This window comes from Periplaneta americana, chromosome 1 (genome assembly GCF_040183065.1).
Source record: "Periplaneta americana isolate PAMFEO1 chromosome 1, P.americana_PAMFEO1_priV1, whole genome shotgun sequence".
NCBI classification, from domain to species: Eukaryota; Metazoa; Arthropoda; class Insecta; order Blattodea; family Blattidae; genus Periplaneta; species Periplaneta americana.
The window spans coordinates 212,086,156-212,107,687 of record NC_091117.1 but is presented as its reverse complement, the minus strand read 5'-3'; the positions used below and the strand labels follow the sequence as shown (position 1 = coordinate 212,107,687).

At 35.6% G+C, this 21,532-nt stretch overlaps 2 protein-coding genes across 11 annotated transcripts in view; one reads left to right on the top strand and one right to left on the bottom strand.

The window, feature by feature from the left end:
- pix (ATP-binding cassette sub-family E member 1 pix) overlaps nt 1-6,993 on the bottom strand; it is a 26,825-nt gene extending 19,832 nt beyond the window's left edge. The window contains exons 1-4 of the mRNA XM_069837614.1: nt 6,838-6,993; nt 6,277-6,489; nt 5,790-6,005; nt 292-499 (exon numbers count right to left, since the gene is read on the bottom strand). Coding sequence (XP_069693715.1) covers nt 292-499; nt 5,790-6,005; nt 6,277-6,489 — 637 coding nt within the window. The 5' untranslated portion in view covers nt 6,838-6,993. The remainder of the gene's footprint in view (nt 1-291; nt 500-5,789; nt 6,006-6,276; nt 6,490-6,837) is intronic.
- Nucleotides 1-20,230, top strand: part of LOC138707755 (uncharacterized) — a 46,557-nt gene extending 26,327 nt beyond the window's left edge. The window contains exons 1-6 of one of the 10 annotated variants that reach the window (XM_069837623.1): nt 7,179-7,273; nt 9,594-9,665; nt 11,886-12,063; nt 13,267-13,452; nt 15,285-16,410; nt 19,586-20,230. In XM_069837623.1, the coding sequence (XP_069693724.1) occupies nt 9,661-9,665; nt 11,886-12,063; nt 13,267-13,452; nt 15,285-16,410; nt 19,586-19,671 (1,581 nt within the window). In that variant the 5' untranslated portion in view covers nt 7,179-7,273; nt 9,594-9,660 and the 3' untranslated portion in view covers nt 19,672-20,230. Of the gene's footprint in view, nt 1-7,139; nt 7,288-7,392; nt 7,426-7,459; nt 7,901-7,998; nt 8,347-9,593; nt 9,666-11,885; nt 12,064-13,266; nt 13,453-15,284; nt 16,411-19,585 lie in introns of those variants that run through there. The other 9 variants (XM_069837647.1, XM_069837638.1, XM_069837629.1 and 6 more) reach the window with 9 other exon arrangements.
- Nucleotides 20,231-21,532: the final 1,302 nt, after the last annotated feature.

Here is a 21,532-nt window from a genome sequence, read left to right as displayed (position 1 = left end):
GGAAGGCTCTTCGCCTCTTTCTCGCTAGTGAAAACTCTTCAAGTGTGTTACGGTGTTACGGGCCTTAAGATCAGTTTCACCATTAAGATAAGGAAAAAAATTACATTACAATTCATTTTTATGACATACTTCCACTGAAGATGAAAGGTCTTTTTGGTGGAAATCCAAGAGTTAGATTTTGATCATTTGGAAAATTGTGACATCCCTCTACCATGATGTGGTGTTTTTCAATAATAGCTCAAACTGCTGGTTCTGCAACTTTTTCCGAAAAAAAAAAAGGGCGTAGCTTACCAAGAAGTTGACATATTTCATTCTGATTCTTGCGCTCATCTTTCTTGTCCAGTAGTTGTTGAACAGTGCCTTTCACAGCTTTAGGAATTTGATCTACATATTGTGGCTTGATCAATGCCTTTAGGTCATCTTCTAATATCTTAGTGAAGTAATTCTGAAGTTCTGAACCACGGAAATGATTCAAGATTTCTGTCCAATCAGGTGGATCCTAAAATAAAAATGATATTACTTTCAAACTATTACTGGTACCACAGTATTTTAATGGGTATTTTTGCTAATGCTCACTACTATTCTTTCAAATTTTTCAAAAACAGTACTAGTGATATGCATACCTTAAACACGCTAGGTTTTAAAACAGTAGTAGTGTGTATGTGTATGTATTTATTCACACTGCAAATGGGTATATACCTGGTGGCAGTGGTAACTAATTGCACTCAATAATGACAATTAATAATAAACACAACTAATAAAAAAAAAACAATAATTAATATCTTCGGAATATGTATTATAAGAACTTTCTTGTGTTAAATTTTAACGTACATGTTTCGACCTATTTTCGGTCATCTTCGGAACTGGTCGTTGTTGGTCTTGGCACCTCTTGTTTCCTGTGTGGGTGCATTCGTAGTGTAGAGTCAAAGAGTGTATGTGTTTTGAAATTGAGTTGTGTGTTGAGAATATCGTTGGGGTGTGTTTTCGTGTGTCTGTATATTTCATATTGTTCTAGTGTGTTGAGTTTCTGGCTTTTTGGTTGGATGTGCAGTATTTCCATGTCTGTGTTGATGTCTCTGTAGGTGTGGTTGGCATTTGTGATGTATTCTGCATATGTGGAGGTGTTTTGTAATTTTGTTATGGCTGTGATGTGTTCTTTGTAACGTGTTTGAAATGATCTGCCTGTCTGTCCTATGTAGAAGTTGTTGCTGGTGTTACATTTGAGTTTGTATACGCCAGTGTGGTTGTATTTGTTTGTTTGTGTGTTAAGATGTTTTTATACAAACTCAAATGTAACACCTGCAACAACTTCTACATAGGACAGACAGGCAGATCATTTCAAACACGTTACAAAGAACACATCACAGCCATAACAAAATTACAAAACACCTCCACATATGCAGAAATATCTCAAATGCCAACCACACCTACAGAGACATCAACACAGACATGAAAATACTGCACATCCAACCAAAAAGCCAGAAACTCAACACACTAGAACAATATGAAATATACAGACACACGAAAACACACCCCAACGATATTCTCAACACACAACTCAATTTCAAAACACATACACTCTTTTGATTCTACATTACGAACGCACCCACACAGGAAACAAGAGGCGCCAAGACCAACAACGACCAGTTCCGAAGATGACCGAACATAGGTCGAAACATGTTAACAAGGTACGTTAAAATTTAACACAAGAAAGTTCTTATCATACATATTCCGAAGTGGCACAGTGTTAAAAGTTGTGTAATCAAAATGTTTAATAATTAATAAAAACTATAATTAATTGGTGATATATTGTATATAGTTGTAACACTCTAGGTTTGAAAAAAAAAAAATAGCAGTGAATGAAACTTTTAAGTTGGAATGTTTTTAACACAAATAACAGAAATCAACTTGACAATGACTGTTCAATATGTCAAGGAAAATTAAGCTCATGTTTCGTTGTTACTTAGACGAAAATCATGCAGAAAAGTCAGTTTCTTTGAGTCCAGAGCCAGTGTGAAACAGATGGGAGAGTTGGTTCAAAGCTGCTAAGTACATATATATTATACAGATATGCTCCTTACATTTTTCACAGAGCCTAGGGGTTCATTTCACTTTCCTTCCTCCTCTTTCTACTTTTCTGTTCCTAGTGCTGACCTGCTATGGCACTAAAATTGTCCTCCAGTGGCTTAAGGAGGGAAAGCTGGTGATCAACAAGATCTCCCAGCTAGGTCCTATGGACCCGTCGACCAACAGCAGGTGTGGTCCTCCAGACATTCTGGGGGTGTGTGTGAATGAAGTAGCCACCAAAACGTTAAAATATGGTGTTCACTTAAATCGGCTACAAATTGCCATTTTCACTCCAATATGAAATGAGTACCATTAAGGTAAAATTATCCGGAGATAAAATAGTCCCCCAATCGGATCTCCGGGCGGGGACTACTTTAATCGTACAGAATTAGCTAAACATCTTACAATGGAATGCTGGCAGTATAACATCAGCCAAGAAGACTGAACTAGCCAATATACTCTCAGATAATAATGTAGATATCTTCCTTTCCCGATTTACCACGAAAATCGTCTGTAGCTGCATTTAGATTGGCAACAGGCCATGATTGTTTGGCCAAACACCTGCATAGAATTGGAATATATCAGTCCCCTAACTGCCCATTGTGCAACTCAAACCAAGAAATGGATTCGGAACACCTGAAAATCTGTGCTTCAGTGGCTGACCATGATAATATCTTTGAAAAATATTGGAGTGCAAGAGGTCAAATGACTTTATTGTCAAACGCCTGGCATTAGAAAACAACAGCAACATTTTTCACAGAAATATCACTAAACTCTGCTGCTGTGACAAATTGGAAAATGCCAGATTTTATAACTGAATAAAATCGCAAGCAGCATTTCTTTATGAACACTGCAATTTCATTGCTGACATAGTTTTGGAATTGGAAGGGTCTAAAAAACCATACTCCCATCAATCAATCGATCGACCGACCAACCGACCGACCTACCTACCTACCTACCTACCTATCTATATATCTATGTATCTATCTATCTTCTTAATGTATCCAGCTGTTTGCTGACAACATAAAGTCTACTATAGTCCACTGTAGTCTATTCAGTTGTTGTTTTTCACGAGAAAGGAGGGGTATTTTTATCGGTGTTCATTATAGATGCCTGTTGCTAGTAGCCAGAGTTGGGGTGTAGTCAATATATACTGCAGGGCTGTGTCTTCTGCAGCTGGTACTGATAATTTTAATTTACTTCTTTTGTGGTTTATGGATGGACAGTATAGAAGACTGTGTTCCAGATCTTCATCATGATTATTACACCACAGACAAGTAGGATTATCAGAAATGTGAAATCGGTGTAGGTACAATTGAGTGACAATGTGACCTGTTCTGGCCCTTGTTAAAATGTTTGAACATGTCTGGGCAAGTTTTTGTACATTTCCAGGTCATTTGGTTTCTTTTAAACAGACTGTAAAATTTTTCCTTTGTCAGAAGAGAGCCAATTGTTGATCCATAGGTTTGTAAAATGAGACTTTACTGTGACTTTTGGTGTTCCAAATAAGTACTTTAGTACGATTCTTGGCATCTCTCAGTGCAGTCCCTACCCAGAGATCCGATTGAGGGACTATTTTACCTCCGGAGAATTTTACACTGAGGGACTCCATGAATATAAACAGTGAAAAATATAGTGGGACTGCATTGGTGGTAATGCAGCTTATGTGGGTACCTCTTTGTTATTTGTTAGCTTAAACAACAAGTTTAAGCCCCCACACCACGACAAGGTGAGTACCCACGAGAGGGCCATCTGCTAGTTAAAAATATTATCGAATTGAAGAAGAGTGAATGTTGTAGCTTCTGGTCATAATGAAGTAGTTAATAGGGTTATTGAAGGATTTTGTGACTCATTAAAAAGAGAAGTGAGAAGTATGTTGCAAAATGTTGGTAGATTAGTTGTAGATAAAACTGAAAAACACATGTCCCAAATGATGCTAACAGTTAATTTTGGAATGACTTGTTCCATCCAAGCAATATAGTTCAAGCAACATTTGAAAACATTTCAGAAATAAATGAGAAAATCCAAATACTGCCTAATTTTAAAACATTAAAATTGTCTGCTGTTAGTGTAGCATAGCTTTTCCTTAAAGATTTAATTTTAAAACAGACAAATGAAAAACCCAGTGTTGTGGTCTAAGATATTATGTCTTGGACTAGCATTACAGTACGAGTATTAGTTCGAGTCTCCATGGGGGAAGAAATTTTCTGATGGAGTTTCGTCCAGTGTATGGAATTGGTGCCCTACCCAGTATCATGATGAATGTGAGGGTAGTGAAATCTGAGTCCGCGAGCTGGGGGGATCATTGAGTTAACCTATGTTATCCCCCATACTGTCTCAATGATCACTCAACAGGACGTAAGACCAGCAGTCACCTGGTATTATCATTATTATTAATTCTACATCTTGATTACACAACTTTTAACACTGTATCACTTCGGAATATGTATGGTAAGACAAAACATAATCACAAAAAACATAAGAATACAACACAAACACAAGAACACAAAAAATACACCACACTAACATACGAAAACAAAAACACACACAAAATTGCAACCTCATTCAAGAAATTAAATTACACCATCGCATACAGAACAAATAACTCTACAAAAACATCTCAACACACAAACAACACAAACAAACAAATACAACCACACAGGCGTATATAAACTCAAAGCTAACACCTGCAACAATTTCTACATAGGACAGACAGGCAGATCATTTCAAACACGTTACAAAGAACACATCACAGCCATAATAAAATTACAAAACACCTCCACATATGCAGAACACATTACAAATGCTAACCACACCCACAGAGACATCAACACAGACATGGAAATACTACACATCCAACCAAAAAGTCAGAAACTAAACACACTAGAACAATATGAAATATACAGACACACGAAAACACACCCCAATGAAATGCTCAACACACAACTCAACTTCAAAACACACACACTCTTTGATCTACACTATACCATAGGAACACACTCTCACAGGAAACAGAACAAGTGGCGCCATGACCAACAACGACCAGTTCTGAAGATGACCCATAAATAGGTCGAAACATGTAAACGAGGTACGTTGAAATTTAACACAGGAAAGTCTTACCATACATATTCTGAATATTATTCATTCTTTGCCTGACATGGCCATCAACAGCAGCAATATCAAACTCATCCAGCATCACTGACTTGAGTGATGTAAGAGTCACTCATGAGCTAACAGTGTAATACAATGGATATCCTAAGTATGGGTGGGCTTGTCCCACACTCCACCATTTGCAAGCCAATCCAAATTACTGTTTAGTTAAACATTGTATAAAGACTATTCTTGTAATCCAAATTCTAAGTTTAGACAGTGATTAAGTAGATACATATTGAAATATACCATTTTCGTAATTGGTCTTTTTTTTTTTTTTGCATAATGAGGTAGTAAAAATAAAGAGAATAGACTAAATAAAAGTTTAAATCATGTAAAATATGCTTATTTGAAAGTTCTAAGCTAATGGCTCCATTACAGTACAAATGAACCTCTTTGGACACGAGACTTTTTTGACTGTTCACATATTGGAAATTATAACAAACACGTTACAGAAAAAAAAGTGACAAATTCAATTCTTGCTAAAAGATTGAATACATTGTTTTAAGCAATCCTTCAATAAGATGACATAATAATAAAAGTTATGTTAAATGTAGCTGCAGCTTACTTACTGAAAAGCGGCCAAGATTTGGTTTCTGTTTTCCTGCCAGAATTTTCAGAGCTGTGGATTTCCCAATACCATTGGTGCCTACAAGACCAAGCACTTCTCCAGGTCTTGGTATTGGAAGTCGATGGAGTTTAAATGAATTCTGTGAATAACGATGAGTTGTATCCTTCTCTAAATTACTAGGCAGGTTAATTATAGTAATAGCTTCAAATGGACATTTCTGAAAAAAGAAAAAAGGACAATAATGAAAAAGGCAATATTTACAAATAATAATTGTATCTTACAAAAAAAAGACAAAGAAAAGATCAGATTGGTGTTTATCGAATGCGCATCATAATGCTTACCAAAAGGCACGGTAGCCTATACCAAAGGCACGGTAGCCAATACCAAAGGCACCTTTCAGTGCCAACAAATTATTTTGTGTGCACAAGGTTGGAATTTTAGGGGAAGAGAGGAAGAAATATAACCGTGTTCTGAAGTTTATCCCTTACCTTAACGCATATGCCACAACCAATACAAAGCTCCTCTGAAATGCTTGCAATTTTATCATTAGGAGTTACTTCAATGCACAGTTTACCCATACGAACAACAGGGCATGACTTCTTGCATTCTTGTCGACATCTTTTAGGTTTGCATTTGTCTGCATTTACAATGGCAATTCTAGTTAGTTTGTCCGTCTCTTCAGTTGCTTTGCTTCGTGGCATCTGCAATAAATCCATCACAATTAAAACAAATAGGTAAGCTTACTACGTATAACTTGTCAAAAAATTTCCTACACAAGTATGCAGTCTATTTGAACAACCTGTCAAAACTGCAATCACCACTAACAAAATTCACCCAAAATCAATTGCTTTCTTTTAACCTGAATATATATTTAGTATATTGTACTACTAATTATTTTATTATAGGGGTTAACAATGCCATGAGGCAACATCTGTTTTAATACAACACTCCTTTTTGCAAAGAGTTTGGGAAGGTTTACTGGCACAGATAGTTAATTCAATGTTAGGAACATCTTAAATATGTTCATAGACATAAATCCACATTCAAACCTTTTAAAATACAATTCGTGGACGTAGTCCACCTCAGAACACACACAACCTCAGCACGTCGGCCCCGTTAAAGGTCAGCCATTGTTTGTGAAAAATTACACATTCAGTATGTCAAATAGTGCTCAGGTAAAAATCTGAATCCTTTATTGAAAACACTTACACCTCATAAAAACATGTATAAATTTAATATAATTAATTATTATATAAAATAGTAAGCCGTTTTAATTATAATTTCATTATATTAACATTGAAAAGAAACAGCCAGACCCTTATATTTCTCATATTTGTAGATGTGATTCTCAATTGTTACAAATAACATTAGAAAGATATTTTGTCATGTAGTGTCAGTGTCTATGTATCTTGTGATCTCAAGGAATTGATAATTTAGCATTCAACAATTCTTAATTAGAGCATTATACACATTGACCTAATTGAAGTGAGTAATTATATGTAAGTAGGATTTTTCAAATCCATAGTAATGATAATAATACATAGTAAAAGAAATACAATTTTGAGGTTATTTCCGTGTAAGATCTTTGATTCATGTCTGGCAATATACAAACTATTATGAAAATACTTTCTGGAAGTGTAAGTTTCACGTGCATCCTCAGAAATTTGAGTTGTCACAATTACATTTGCGATTGAAACATAGGACTTGCTTACAATGTTAAGAAGAACACAAGAAAAATGTTTTAAATTGATGGAAAAGCTGCTGCAGTCTTGGTTTTCGTAGTCCCGCTTAAACTCCTAACCATATCAGTAGTAGCTTACTAGAATTTTCGTTTTTGAAGAGAGTTCAAATAACAGTTATTGTTTTTATATCGTAATGCAATTAATATGTTGCCGATTTGAAATGTAATGGAAATCAATCAGATCGCTGTCAGATCCACTGTACTGTAAATATAATTGAATATGTGGACTTTTTTTTTTTTTCGTAAATAAGCCTAGTTCACATAGATTATCTTGTACTCCAGCATATTTTTTAAAGATCGCTTCTGTTTGTGTGGGCCTAAATTAGGAAGTTAAAGCATACAACGTTAAGCTAAGTACGGTGTGCCTGTAGGTAGGTCTATATCCTTTCTGCTTCAGAGCGATCATACTGTAGCAATAGGCCTACTGTTTTTTTTTTTTTTTTTTGCAATTAGGTATAAAACTGACTCGTGTGGGGCAGCATATCGTAGCACTTTGTAAATTCATTCGGATAAACTAGAAAATGAAAGGGAATAGTTCCACGGTAAAACTCTAATTTTACTCATTATTGTATTGTATTTTCCCTGGATCAAAAATAGAATAAAAATTAGTATTTAATGGGGATCGAATTCTTGATAAAATTTTTAAGTATATTTAACGTGTTTCACTGAAGCTGTTTCCTTTTATTTTCTAGGTTATCTGAGTGATTTTATAAAATGCTACGAAATGCTGTTCCTGTACTTGTCATTTACTCTCTTTGATGAGATGGATAATGACAAGTAACTTCACCCAGCTTTAATAAAATGGATTAGTGGCAAGGTTAGGTAGAATTTGATAAGGAGATAGATTTGTTGACAAATAAGCCTATTGTCAATGACCAAGTTAAGTAGAGTGTGTTAAGGAGTTAGTCTATGTCCAATCAATCAATCTTCTTAATGTATCCAGCTGTTTGCTGACAACATAAAGTCCGCTATAGTTCACTGTAGTCTATTCAGTTGTTTTTTTACGAGAAATGAGGGGTATTTTGATCGGTGTTCATTATAGATGAATGAGCAGATTATGTATTTATTTGTACTTATAGGAAAGTAGCCTACATAAACTAGATGCCCATCAAAGTACTTTCTTCACATAAATATAAATTAACAATTCAAGCTTATGTGTCTTTGAAAATTATTTAAAAAATGGTAATATTTTCAAATTTTGTTATTTTACGTCATAATTATCTACGACATCAAGGTTTATGCCTACTCCCCATTTAAAGGGTCTGAAAGCAGACATTTAAATGGCTGTGTAGGTGTGAGCATTTCTGTTTAAGGGGAGAATATAGTGAAAAATGTGGTCATTTTAGAAATTTTTGTTCATTTCTGTTGGCGATTAATTTTTCTTGCATTGCATGTCTGAATGTGTATGATCTGCTGCCAGTGACTTTTACATTTTCGGCGCCAGAATTAAATATTTCTATGACTGAAATTTAAAATTTAAATAATTATACTACGATTAAAACATTTACCATATACAGACAGACAACTCTCATGACAAAAATTGATATTTTGGTATTAGCTGCTGAGAATGTGTACTTTCATCATAATTTCGAAATAGATTTTTGGTAACTTTGAAAGGTATTAAACTTAAAGAATTTTGTAGTAATTTTTAAATTTTATTAATTACCGTACTAATTTGTATTATTTTCGTATAACTCAGATAACTTTTATTTGAACTTATGTGCACAAAGAGAACGTATCCAATGTTGTCAAAACTAAAATCTGGTAATCGTGATGGCCAAGTAGAAAGTCAGTGTTGTATAAATGTTGTATTGATTATCGATTATATTTATCGATATCTATGTTAAACGATATTGCATTGTTGGAAGATTGTTATCAGTAGGATTCATGAATTTACATAAAATGCAATGTCTGAAATTTACGTGGCTCATGTTTATTATTTAATAATACAAAAATCAGTTTCTTTACGTGGACAGATGTGACAATTTCTCCCCCAATCCCCCCTCCACATACACACATGCTAAGTGGGTAAACACAACTAAAATGGTATTAAATTTATTTCAGATTGGTATTCATTATTGGAGAATTTTGTTGATGGACAGGAAAAATTAGTATATTAGAAAAAAGCTCAATGAGGTAAGCAGTGTTAAACAGTAACATAGTGCAATACTTTTGAAACAAGCTCCCGCTCATCAGTGACATGACATAAGTTAGGCCTGTAAGTTAAATGCTGAAACTATGGATCTTCCATCTTACAAGCAAACATTCTGATGGGGGCAGATAAAAAAGTTATTTTTTTTTTATTTTACCATGTTTCAAAAGAAGTGCTTATACAAATTTTGGCCACTCAACTGCAATTACGAGGCTGTCCAAAAAGTGATTTTCCCTGGGGCCGTTCACAGAAAAAACACAATTGCATGGCAAGATTTATTGAAAAAGATACAGCAATTGTCAACACATCTCCCACTGGAATTGAGACATTTGTCATACCATGGGATCAATTTTTGTATCTTTGTCTCGTAGAAGTCAGCTGCCTGGATCGGAACCAGCATTTGACAGCCGTGTGCACCTCTCTGTTGATCCTATGGTAATATGACAAATGTATGAATTCCGGTGGGGAATATATTGAAAAATAGCTCTGACTGTTCAAATAAATTTTTTCAATGAAATCATGTTTTCTTTCTGTTAACGGCCCCTGGCGAACTTACGGTATTTTTTACGACCCTCGTAATTGCGGTCGAGTTGCCAAAATTTGTATAAGCACTTCTTTTAACATTATTAACATGGTGAAAGAAAAAAAATTAACATTTTTATCTGCCCCCATCAGAATGTTTGCGTGTTAGATATTGGCTGATATAGCATCGTTGATGACAGATGATTTAAATTGTTGTTGTATTAGTTTGCATAATTGATTTTAATTTGTATGTTTATAAAAGTTATATTATAATTTTTAACTTGTAATTCTAGGTTTTGTGTTGTTAACAAGCGAATATCGATATTTATAATAGTACTTTGTGTTGATAAATACTACTTTTGCAAGTATTTGTCATGCTTCACAAAATATAGTATAACTTAGACAATGAAATAAGAAAATTGCGAAGAAATGCATACTGTACTGAAGAAATATTTCTTCATCCTGAATAGAATATAATTCTGTGGCCGAGAGGAAAAAGTCTTAAGTCAATTTTTTGTGAAAATAAGATTTTTATAATATAAAAAGGAATAAAGTATTAAAATAAATGTTTTTAAGTCCTTTATTCGATTCAAAAAGTACTTAGGACATTTGGTAACGCTCTATAAATCCAGTCAGGAGTCTTATTTGACTTTAACCGTTTTACCAAATTGTAGAGGATTGTTTCTGCTTTCAGAATATATAAAATTCTCCTTTTCATAAAAAAATGACTGCCACAGAATTATATACAGGATGGAAGTGAAATAGCCTTGCAGATTTTTAGAACGAATAGCTCATGTTGTATGTAACAAAAAACAATATCATATTGGTGGAAAGTTGGTTTTCTTTTTTTCCCCAGAAAAAATGTTTTCCCCAAATGTTTAACAATCTCTTATTCGGTAACTATTGCGAGTAGGATCATGATTTTTGTTCATATTGATAGGAAATCTAATAAAGAATCATTTATCCCTCTGGCATATTTCAATAGCGTGGACGGTTTTCGTGTAAATTTAGTTTTAAAAATCCCTAAATTCAAGTCACTGCATGATTCGAACTGGTGGCAACATTGAGGCAGAGAATAGTCCACCTATCGAGACACACAGAGTTCGTTGATCTCTTACATCTGTATCACGAATAGTCTGTGTTAGTGACGATGTTGTCAGACTGCTGAAACTTTCAACTTAATTTTCTAATTAACCGTGTATTTAATCGCAAAACATAATATAGGTTTTCTATTCATTTATGTGTACCCTATCGTTCTTTTAAATCTGCAAGGTTATTTCACTTCCACCCGGTATATACATAAATACATAGTGTCAGTGATTGTTCACACTAGTCATAATCCAGGAGATTACTGACTATTAAAGTATCTGTAATCACTAATGATACATGTTGTTCTGGTTGGTGAGTTGGTATAGTGCTGGCCTTCTATGCCCAAGGTTGCGGGTTCGATTCCAGGCCAGGTCGATGGCATTTAAGTGTGCTTAAATGCGACAGGCTCATGTCAGTAGATTTACTGGCATGTAAAAGAACTCCTGCGGGACAAAATTCCAGCACATCCGGCGACACTGATACAACCTCTGCAGTTGCGAGCGTCGTTAAATAAAACATAACATTTTACAAGGTGTTTCGTAACTTTAGTTGAATATAATGATTGTTTATTCCTCATCATTTTGTGTCAACAGAAAGAATGATGATACTTTAAGTGAATCAGATTGGAAGATGGGAAATCATGTGAAGAAAAAGCGAAGCTCCAGTTCTGATGAAAATGAATTAGAACAACCTATGGTTCCTTTACACCAGATGATATCAGAAGAAGACGACGAGTTCTTAGGAGAAACATATACTCGTCTTACAAGAAAAGTAGGCCTATGTAACTTTGTATGTACCTGGCACGTTAGTGCTATAGAAAAATATAAGTAATACAGGAGAGTAAACCTAAGTGACTAAGGTTAAGGAGCTGCTTAATACTTAAGTGCAATAACATGGACGCCATTTCTCATGGACTGCATGCTTCATTGTTTCTTATGTTCACTTTAACACTTGATTAAAACTTAAAACTTTCTATAGTTAATTCAACTGAATTTAACACAAGTAAATAATTATACAAGATCACAGTATGTTAGTATTCAAAAAAAGTAATAAAGTTAATAAATATTCTTAAAAATATGTTGCACGTTGCCATCCTCTCCTTTAGTGAAAATAACTAAGTGGCTAATATATTTTCGCGGGATATCAGCCGAGTTAAGATTTTGGAATGCTCCAAGCTTTCGACTGCTATCTCTGCAGCCATCTTCAGGGAAGTGATGTCCGAACAGAAAGTCGAAAGGTTATATAGATGTGGCTGTCTCAGGTGAAACGGGATTGGTTGGCGGATCGGCCAATCCGGGGCCGGGAATTGTCATCGCTCGTAAGCTCCGCCCCTCCCGGGATTACTGCGTGAAGTTTGGCGGGCGGCGAGCCCTGTTCCGCCGGTTGGCATCGGTTGCCGTCCTCGGTCCGTGATCTTCATGACCTTGATTGTAAGAGGGCCTGAGTTGGTCTAAGGCCGGTGTCCATGCCTGACTGAGCTGGAGTCCACTGTCTGGAGAAAAACAACTTTAACAGAGACAGTGGACTCCAGCTCAGTCAGGCATGGACACCGGCCTTAGACCAACTCAGACCCTCTTACAATCAAGGTCATGAAGATCACGGACCGAGGACGGCAACCGATGCCAACCGGCGGAACAGGGCTCGCCGCCCGCCAAACTTCACGCAGTAATCCCGGGAGGGGCGGAGCTTACGAGCGATGACAATTCCCGGCCCCGGATTGGCCGATCCGCCAACCAATCCCGTTTCACCTGAGACAGCCACATCTATATAACCTTTCGACTTTCTGTTCGGACATCACTTCCCTGAAGATGGCTGCAGAGATAGCAGTCGAAAGCTTGGAGCATTCCAAAATCTTAACTCGGCTGATATCCCGCAAAAACATATTAGCGAACCAACGCCGAGAAAGCCTCAAATCATACAATAACTAAGTGTGTTAGCAGAAAAACAAAAGCATCTATGTTTATTTGTTGACAGGTTCGAACATGCTACTTCAATCATTTGAAGAAAATTCTGATTAGCAACTATGAAATATGCCAAGAAAGTGCTTGCGATTGGGCATGTAGTCAAGATGATGTCATAAAATGTGCAGTTTGGATGGAACAAAAGGCTTTGAGATCGTCCATGGTGGTTCTGTTATACCAGAGAGCAATGACGCGGATGGTATGTAAATATGTTTGTAAATCTACCTTGTTACTATGTGCAAAGGAGCATTCTGTTGCGACTGTAGTGATAGTGTTTCTGACTACAGAAAATGGATTTGAGGGAGGTGGGATATGATGGTAGAGACTGGATTAATCTTACTCAGTATAGGGACCAATGGCGGGCTTATGTGAGGGCGGCAATGAACCTCTGGGTTCCTTAAAAGCCAGTAAGTAAGACAAGCAGACTCCTGTTCGGTTTTTGGTGACAGTTTGTGTAGACTGGGTGTATATTCCTATCTTGTGTTTGTATTATGTTGTCTTAAGCAATAGCATAATCATTCTTATCATTGGTGCAGAAACAAATGCGTAACACATTCACAAGAAATCAACTCCATAAGATTCCTGCACCAAATATTTCATATAGTACATATCTAAGTCATTTGATGTGTTGCAATGTACAATGAGATATTTTATAAATGTGTTGAAGTGAATAATCTTCTCCTTTCTTAGAAAAAAATGTTTATATAAAGAAAAACTTCTGTCAATGTCATATGAAGTAATTGGTGCGAATTTAAAATGTTGCACATTGTGATTCAATGTAGTTTTTTCCTTCCCCTTCAAAACAACAGGATTTTTCTCTAGGACGGTTTCTAATATGCTGCACTTTTTCTGAAATTGGTTCTGAAGATGTTCTGTTAATATTTTCGTATACCTCCTCTTCATGTTTCAGGACATCAGTATTAGAATATTTGTTGATTCCAGACGACTTCATTACATTTATTAAAGTAAAAGATTTATTAAATCTACATATTTAGACTTCAACAAACAAAATTTGATAACACAATCTCAAGGGAAAAATGGAACTCTCTGCATCATAATCCAAAGTTAATTCCCGATTTACCACGAAAATCGTCTGTAGCTGCATTCAGATTGGCAACAGGCCATGATTGTTTGGCCAAAAACCTTCATAGAATTGGAATATAGCAGTCCCCTAACTGCCCATTGTGCAACTCAAACCAAGAAATGAAATCGGAACACCTCAAAATCTGTGCTTCAGTGACTGACCATGATAATATCTTTGAAAAATATTGGAGTGCAAGAGGTCAAATGACTTTGTCACATGCCTGGCATTAGAAAACAACAACAACTTTTATTAAAGTAATATTTGTATAGAGCTGTTGGACTTGGGAGATCTCGATTTTTGTATTTTTAATAAAGTTTCTGAAATGAAGATTTTCATCTTCAGAAAATGAAATATTAGCAGATATTCATCATTCTTTACTTGCTCGTAAATTAACATTTCTCATTATGTTTTATGGAATTACAATGTTGTTTTAGTTTCTTGACGTTTTAATCCCTGAAATTCTGTTTTACACAACTTACTCTTTTTTTTTTTTTTTTTTTACTGCGGAATGTTGACTTTCAAATTCCTTTATAACCACATTCAATTTGGATGCCAAAATTATGACACTGTTGTTCACAGTAACTGTAATCCACAAAATTATTGAGTCTACCATGTACATACAATGTTTATATATTTATTTCCCTGTCTTCTAAGTATTGCATATCAGAATAGTCCTTCTTATGAAACTTTTTTTTTTTGCAGTAGAACCACAGTCTACCATATACAGTCACGAAGCTTGAGTTTTGAGGGTGCTAGAAACAATAGACTGTGACGGTACTATTTTGTATTGCCTGTAATGAGGCGATATTAGCGATCCTAGTGGTGAGCAACTATCTAATGATTGCATATTTACTACGTATTGAGCTTCGTGACTGTATATACTAGACTGTGGTAAAACTGTGGAAGATCTGATCAAGTGTAGTGTCTGATTACATTCTTTTGTTTAGGCTGCTGACATCAAGAAGCATACTGAACAGTTAAAGCTGTATACGAAATTGAAAGACTATGTCACCAGCGACTTTGGGAGTTCAAATAAAACAACACAAACGAGTGAATGTATCAACTATGTTGATAAAACAACTCAGACTGAGACAGTTAACAATGTTTCTGAAATTCCTCTTCCTGAGGAATCATTTAATCTTCGGAACCAAACAAGAACAGAAAATCTGTCATCCTCTATAGAGGTTCAGTGTTTTCAACCAGTGACAATAAAGAAAGAGATTGACTCTTCGGATATTCAAGGTGTGCCAATACCTGTGTACGTATCAGGAATGAGTTCAGTAATTAGAAGTCAAAATAATCAGTATTTACCATCAATTAATGGTATAGAACCATTATTTTGTGAAGTAAGTCACGAGTGTGTGCCAAATATTAACATAAATAATTTGCACCAGTGTCCTGTCAGTTGTGATATTCCAGATGTAACTAGTCAAAGTGGAGGTGTAACTGAGACACTTTCACCGCAGCAAAATTTACAAGAAGAAGAACCATTTGAGTGGTCTATTATCGATGAACAAACCAAATTAAATACGCAAAATGCCGTATCAAAAAGAAAAGGGGTATTTGTGAGAAAATTAAGTGATATGCAGAAGAATAAAAATTTGTCAAATGGGACAGCATGTGAGGATAATTCAAGTGACGTCGATTCAGAAGAATATCCACGCATGAGCATTGATGAAAGAATCTCTGCAGTACTAAACAGCAATCCTGTGCCAGTTGAAGAACAATCGCAGTTTGCTGAAGCTATCTGTGAAGTTCCCAAGGAATACAGTGTATGGACCATTGAGAAACAGCTTCAGCAAGAACTACTACATGAAAAAATATTACAGACTTGTGTAGATGTGCGCAAACGAGGACGAATGAGACTTAGGTTCCTAGAATTATTTGGTAGTGACAGTGAAGACTCTTTCAGTGTGGATGAACCCGTGTCATTGTATAAAGACAAAATTGCTCGATGGGTGGTTGAAAGTCTGATGCCCTATTACAGAGAAGGTAGAATATTATCACGTTCTCTCTTCAAGTTCCTTGCGAGGCATATTGCAGATAAACTTCTTGTAAGGAAACATAAGCCAGGTATGTACTTACGTATCTTACAGATATATGTTAAAAATTAGGTCCCCTTGATTATTGAGAAGTTACATTTTTTTCATAAGCTTAAACAGTCACGGCTCGTGATTTTAAAACTGAGGAAGGCTCTGGACTGAAATGGCAAAATTTTAGGGCCTCAAGCATGAGTGTTTATTCATTTTTTATTTGTTTATTCGTGTATTTCCGTAACTGGGAATTTTTAAAAATAAGTTACAATATATATAACGAGCACTTGACTTACCTTAATTCATTTGCTTGTAATCCCAGTCTCGGTCCAATGGCTGTCATTAGAATTTGTGACAGTGGCGGTTCCTCGGGGGAGGGAAGGGAGGAACGTCCTCCTCACATTTTCTTCTTTTTAAAGTAAATACCAAATAAAATATGTGCCTTGAAATTCGAGGAAGATTCGATAATTTTTAAGTTCACAGCTATAAGAAAAACTCGGTTGATCGAGTTTTAAACGACACGCGCTCATGTGCTGTAGAAAACTGTGAGAAAGATGCGAGATTGCCTGTATGGAGGAAAGGCACTCCATTCCTCCTCTACTGCAGTTAACACACATAGACAACAGCACACTAGCGGCCAGAGAAAGAAGCAGTTTTAAAGCAAGTAAATGAACGGATAGGGAGGAGATCCTCCTCTGAATCAGCGCATGGGCGGGAAATAGAAACTGACTGGTCGTGCAGCAAGCTCGCTACCGCTGCCATCTAACGATGCTGCATTCAACCAGACTAACACACATCTAGGAGGAGAGACAACAAAAACAGTTTTAACGCAAAGCTATAAAAACACCATATAAACTTTTTTAAAATTATAAATCAAAAATATTATTCATTGCACTTGATATAGGCTACTAGTCATGGTTTGAAACTTTCGTGGATATTTGAAAGTTAAAGTCGGGTTTATGTAAAACAAAGAGGAAGTAGTTCTACGTAGTTGGCCCCTGAAATTCACTTCTATTCATTGTTTACTAGACAGGGCAAGAGCCAAGTTGTCAGTTTTGTACAAATATATTTGAACTGAAAGTAGGTATTCCAAACTACATCATTTTTAACATAAAAAATTAATTGGCCACCGGCAGCTTTGAACAATAATGATAGTATGACTTTACAAGAACTGACATTCTTCAAAAGCATGTGATACTGAACTTGTAAAATGTACATGTGGCAACACAGACCACGTGGGTGGGTGCAGTGTTCTCGCTTTCCTCAGATTATTTCCCATTCCCATTTCCGTAAAACGGTTCCGGTTACAAGTTAGTAGCTAGTCTCTTCCAACACGTGTGATGCTGTAGTGTGCTCGAAAAATGCTACGAGGTTGTTAATTTCCTTGTAATTGTTAATTTGTACAATTATTCAACAATGAATGGAAGTGAAAACATAATATATTTTGGACAATTTAGGAAACTCAGTTTACAAGAACAGATTATTGCTATACAGAAGGGAAGGCCAACCCCAACGCTACCTGGTCTCACATGTATGCATGTAGGCTAATTTGTAGTATGTTTCATTCAAGAAGGTGTCATTTCGTGCTGTTAACTTCTTTCCTCCTCTTAAGAAATATGCAGGAGCCGCCACTGATTTGTGACAAGCACGTGAAGCAAAAGAATGCATTTTTCGTTTCACATCCACACACCCACTCAGCTGCATTATACAATGCTCTGTTAAAATTACGAGTATAACCCCCTCATGATTTGCACTGTTTTTTGTTCTTGAACAATTTAAGATCAGGACGAGGTGCGCCAAGTTTTTTCACTTTTAATCTAGTTTCATGGTCCAAACTTTTTCCCCGATATATTACATACACAATTCATTGTTCTCAAATAAACACTCGCAAACAGCTGTCACAATAACAAGTTCAAAACCGCATACAATACCGATACTCGTATTATGAAGAACAAGCCAAACCTAATTTGCGTGTTAGAATTTCCGTTGTGTTGTTTTCTCGTCCCTGACGGAGGTTTGAAAAACTTTCACTTTATGGGATACCGATTGTCAACGAATAACTAAATGACTCCATCTTATCATCGCAATATTATTCTACAATGCCAATTAGGCCTATGACCTACTGTAAAATGAATGAGAGAACAGACACGTAACCTCAAGAATGGAGAGTCAGACATTGTTTCTTCTCTAGGAGGGTTTTTTAAAACTCAGAGCTAAAAAATGTTGGCAATGACTCAAGGCGTAAGATCTCTATGCCTTAGCTGTACGCTTATTAGTCAGACTCCACTAGGAAACCAACCCCTCCTGTTTCCATTGTGCAGAAGGGAAAGTAAAGGTTGAGCCTCTGTTATTGCTATATAACCTATCTCAAAAACATCTGTCAGTACCAACAGTTCCAAATATATTGACTGTTATTAACGAATGAGCTGAGTAAAAATTTGATGTTTCTCCTCTATTGAGTCGACCTCGGTAGCGTAGTCGGTATAGTGCTGACCTTCTATATTGCTCGACGTTGCGGGTTCGATCCCAGCTCAGATCAATGGCATTTAAGTGTGTTTAAATGCGACAGGCTCATGTCAGTAGATTTATTGGCATGTCCTGGCGGGACAAAATTCTGACACACCGGCAACACTGATATAACTTCGGCAGTTGTGAGCATCGTTAAATAAACCACATTTAAATCCTCTATTGAAAATCTTTATTCTATTATAAAACACAAATGTCATGATTTTTGTAGGAGATTTTTATAGGGGCTGCTCTGCCTAAGAGCCTTTAACTACAGGCCACTACTGAGCTAAACCCTAGATTACTAATCATTTGTCTGACAGATTACTCAGGTAGGCAGCATTGCTAATTTAAGGTATTAAGGAATTTTTTATCCTCCTTGTAGGATCGTCAGAAATAGGATCACTATCATCTTTTGCCCTAAGTCATCGGGATAAAATGAAATAGGCCTAATTGAATCTGCGTCATTATTACCGATACTAATATCTGAAACGCCTGGGTGAGATGAACCACACGCCCCACTATTTTCTATACTGTTCGTCACATCATGATGTTCAGATTTATGCAGGCCTGACACTTCTCCACAAAACATTAGCTGATGTAAGGTAGCCCATGGAGCTAAAAACTGTATCTTTCCTTTATAATTACAAATTGATAGCATGAAATCTTGATTACGTTTTATAATACCCATTTTTACTCTATTTTTCTAGATGAAGCAGATGTGGATCATAGTGTAATGGAGTTCTTCAGTCATCATGACGTGATAAAAAGCGAAGCTGATGTACATATATATTAAGTCTATGTAAAAGAGTACCACATTAGTAATAACAATGTGTTGAAACTCATTTTAAGCATGTTTGTGTACCTACCTAATAACTTTAAGAGTTAATGAATGTATACAGAAAGTCATTGTTACCAAGGGCAGATTGGCCTCATGATACTTAATTTCCTAATAATTATTATTTCACCTGTGACAATATAAGATTCAAATACATTTGTAATTAATATGAGTATTTATTACAATTACAAAAAGACATTAAAAGTGTTTTGCTTTCTTCTGTATATTGAGGTGAAAATATACATATTTAGTTTGCAAAATATAGTAATAGGGAAAAAACAGTTTGTGATTAGTTTTTACAAGTGCCTTTGTAAATAATGTTAGGAGAATATTCAAATAGCATCTGTGTTTAAATAGTCTTATTGATAATGAAATGAGGATTCTTTGTACAAAACAGGTAATATAATATAGTCCGTAAAGAGATGTGTATGCTTCCTGTCCCAAGGCAATTACCTGTGAGATCAATCTTTTATAAAGATATGCTGTAATGTGTAATAATAAATATAATTGTGCTGAAGATTGTGTTTTTATCAAGTCATCCTTCGTAGTTGAATGTGAAAAAAGACCTCAGAATGGCTTACTTTGGAAGTGGAACTCGGAGCTTCGTGTGAAATTTGTTATTTTTATCTCCATTTATAAAATTCTGATAGATGGCATATACAGAGGCAATATAAAATATAATTTTAATATGTATATGCGGAACATTAACCTTTCTTTTTTGCCACTCTATTATACATTTTAATCATAATCACCTTTAATCACTGTGTCCTCACATGCAGGCCGCTCGGGTAGGCCTGTTGCACCACCCAGGATGGAATGGTGTGCATGTCCTAAGCCAGCGTTTCTCAAACTTTTTTGAAGTGGGGACCACTTTTTTAAGTCAGAACAGTTCCGCGGACCACCTTACTCTTGTTCCCTTCGAAAGCAAATTTATCATTTTAGTAGGCCTATATTTTAATATCAGTATAATTATATTTTAAAATAGAATTAATTTTATATTAGTATTAACTAATTAAGCTAATGTTAATAGAAGAAAATTCATTTTTGTTTCTTTAATAATTCAAGGCAGTGGTTGCCAAACATTACGAAATTGTGACGTAATAGAAATGCAACCCGCACACCACTATGACAGGGAGAGGGGTGGAGTGGGTATCTCCTCAGGTAATGCAGCGAATAACAGTGCAGAGATGGATTGTGACCAAAAAACAAAAGCACTATAATATTCTTCTACTTATTAACTACATACACTTTTTTCCATGTTATCTTTTATCCTTCTATTCATTCTTTTTGTATTATTAATAAAATAAAATATATTTTCATATTTACCATAAAAAGAACGTGTACTTCACATCAGCAGATATTTGAAATTAGAAAAACATACCAGGCTAGTCACGAAGTTGTAAATTACACTACACACTTCAAAAAAACGTTGAAGTATTTTACCCCGATCAAGACATAGAAGCCGATAATTTTTAAATGTTTGTTTATTAATGAAATGTTCAAATTACACTACATACATCGGGAAAAAAAAAAAAAAAAAACTTCGAATTATTTTATCCCGATTAAGACATAGAAGCCGTTACTTTTTATTGTTCGTTTATTAATGAAGTATTCAATTTACAGGTAAGGACTTGCTAGTCTTTATATCCAGAATAATAATAATGACAACGTACATTGTTCTTTTGTACTTCATTTAAAATGTTATTTATGCCCAAGGTTGCGGGTTCGATCCCGGGCCAGGTCGATGGCATTTAAGTGTGCTTAAATAAGACAGACTCATGTCAGTAGATTTACTGGCATGTAAAAAAACTCCTGCGGG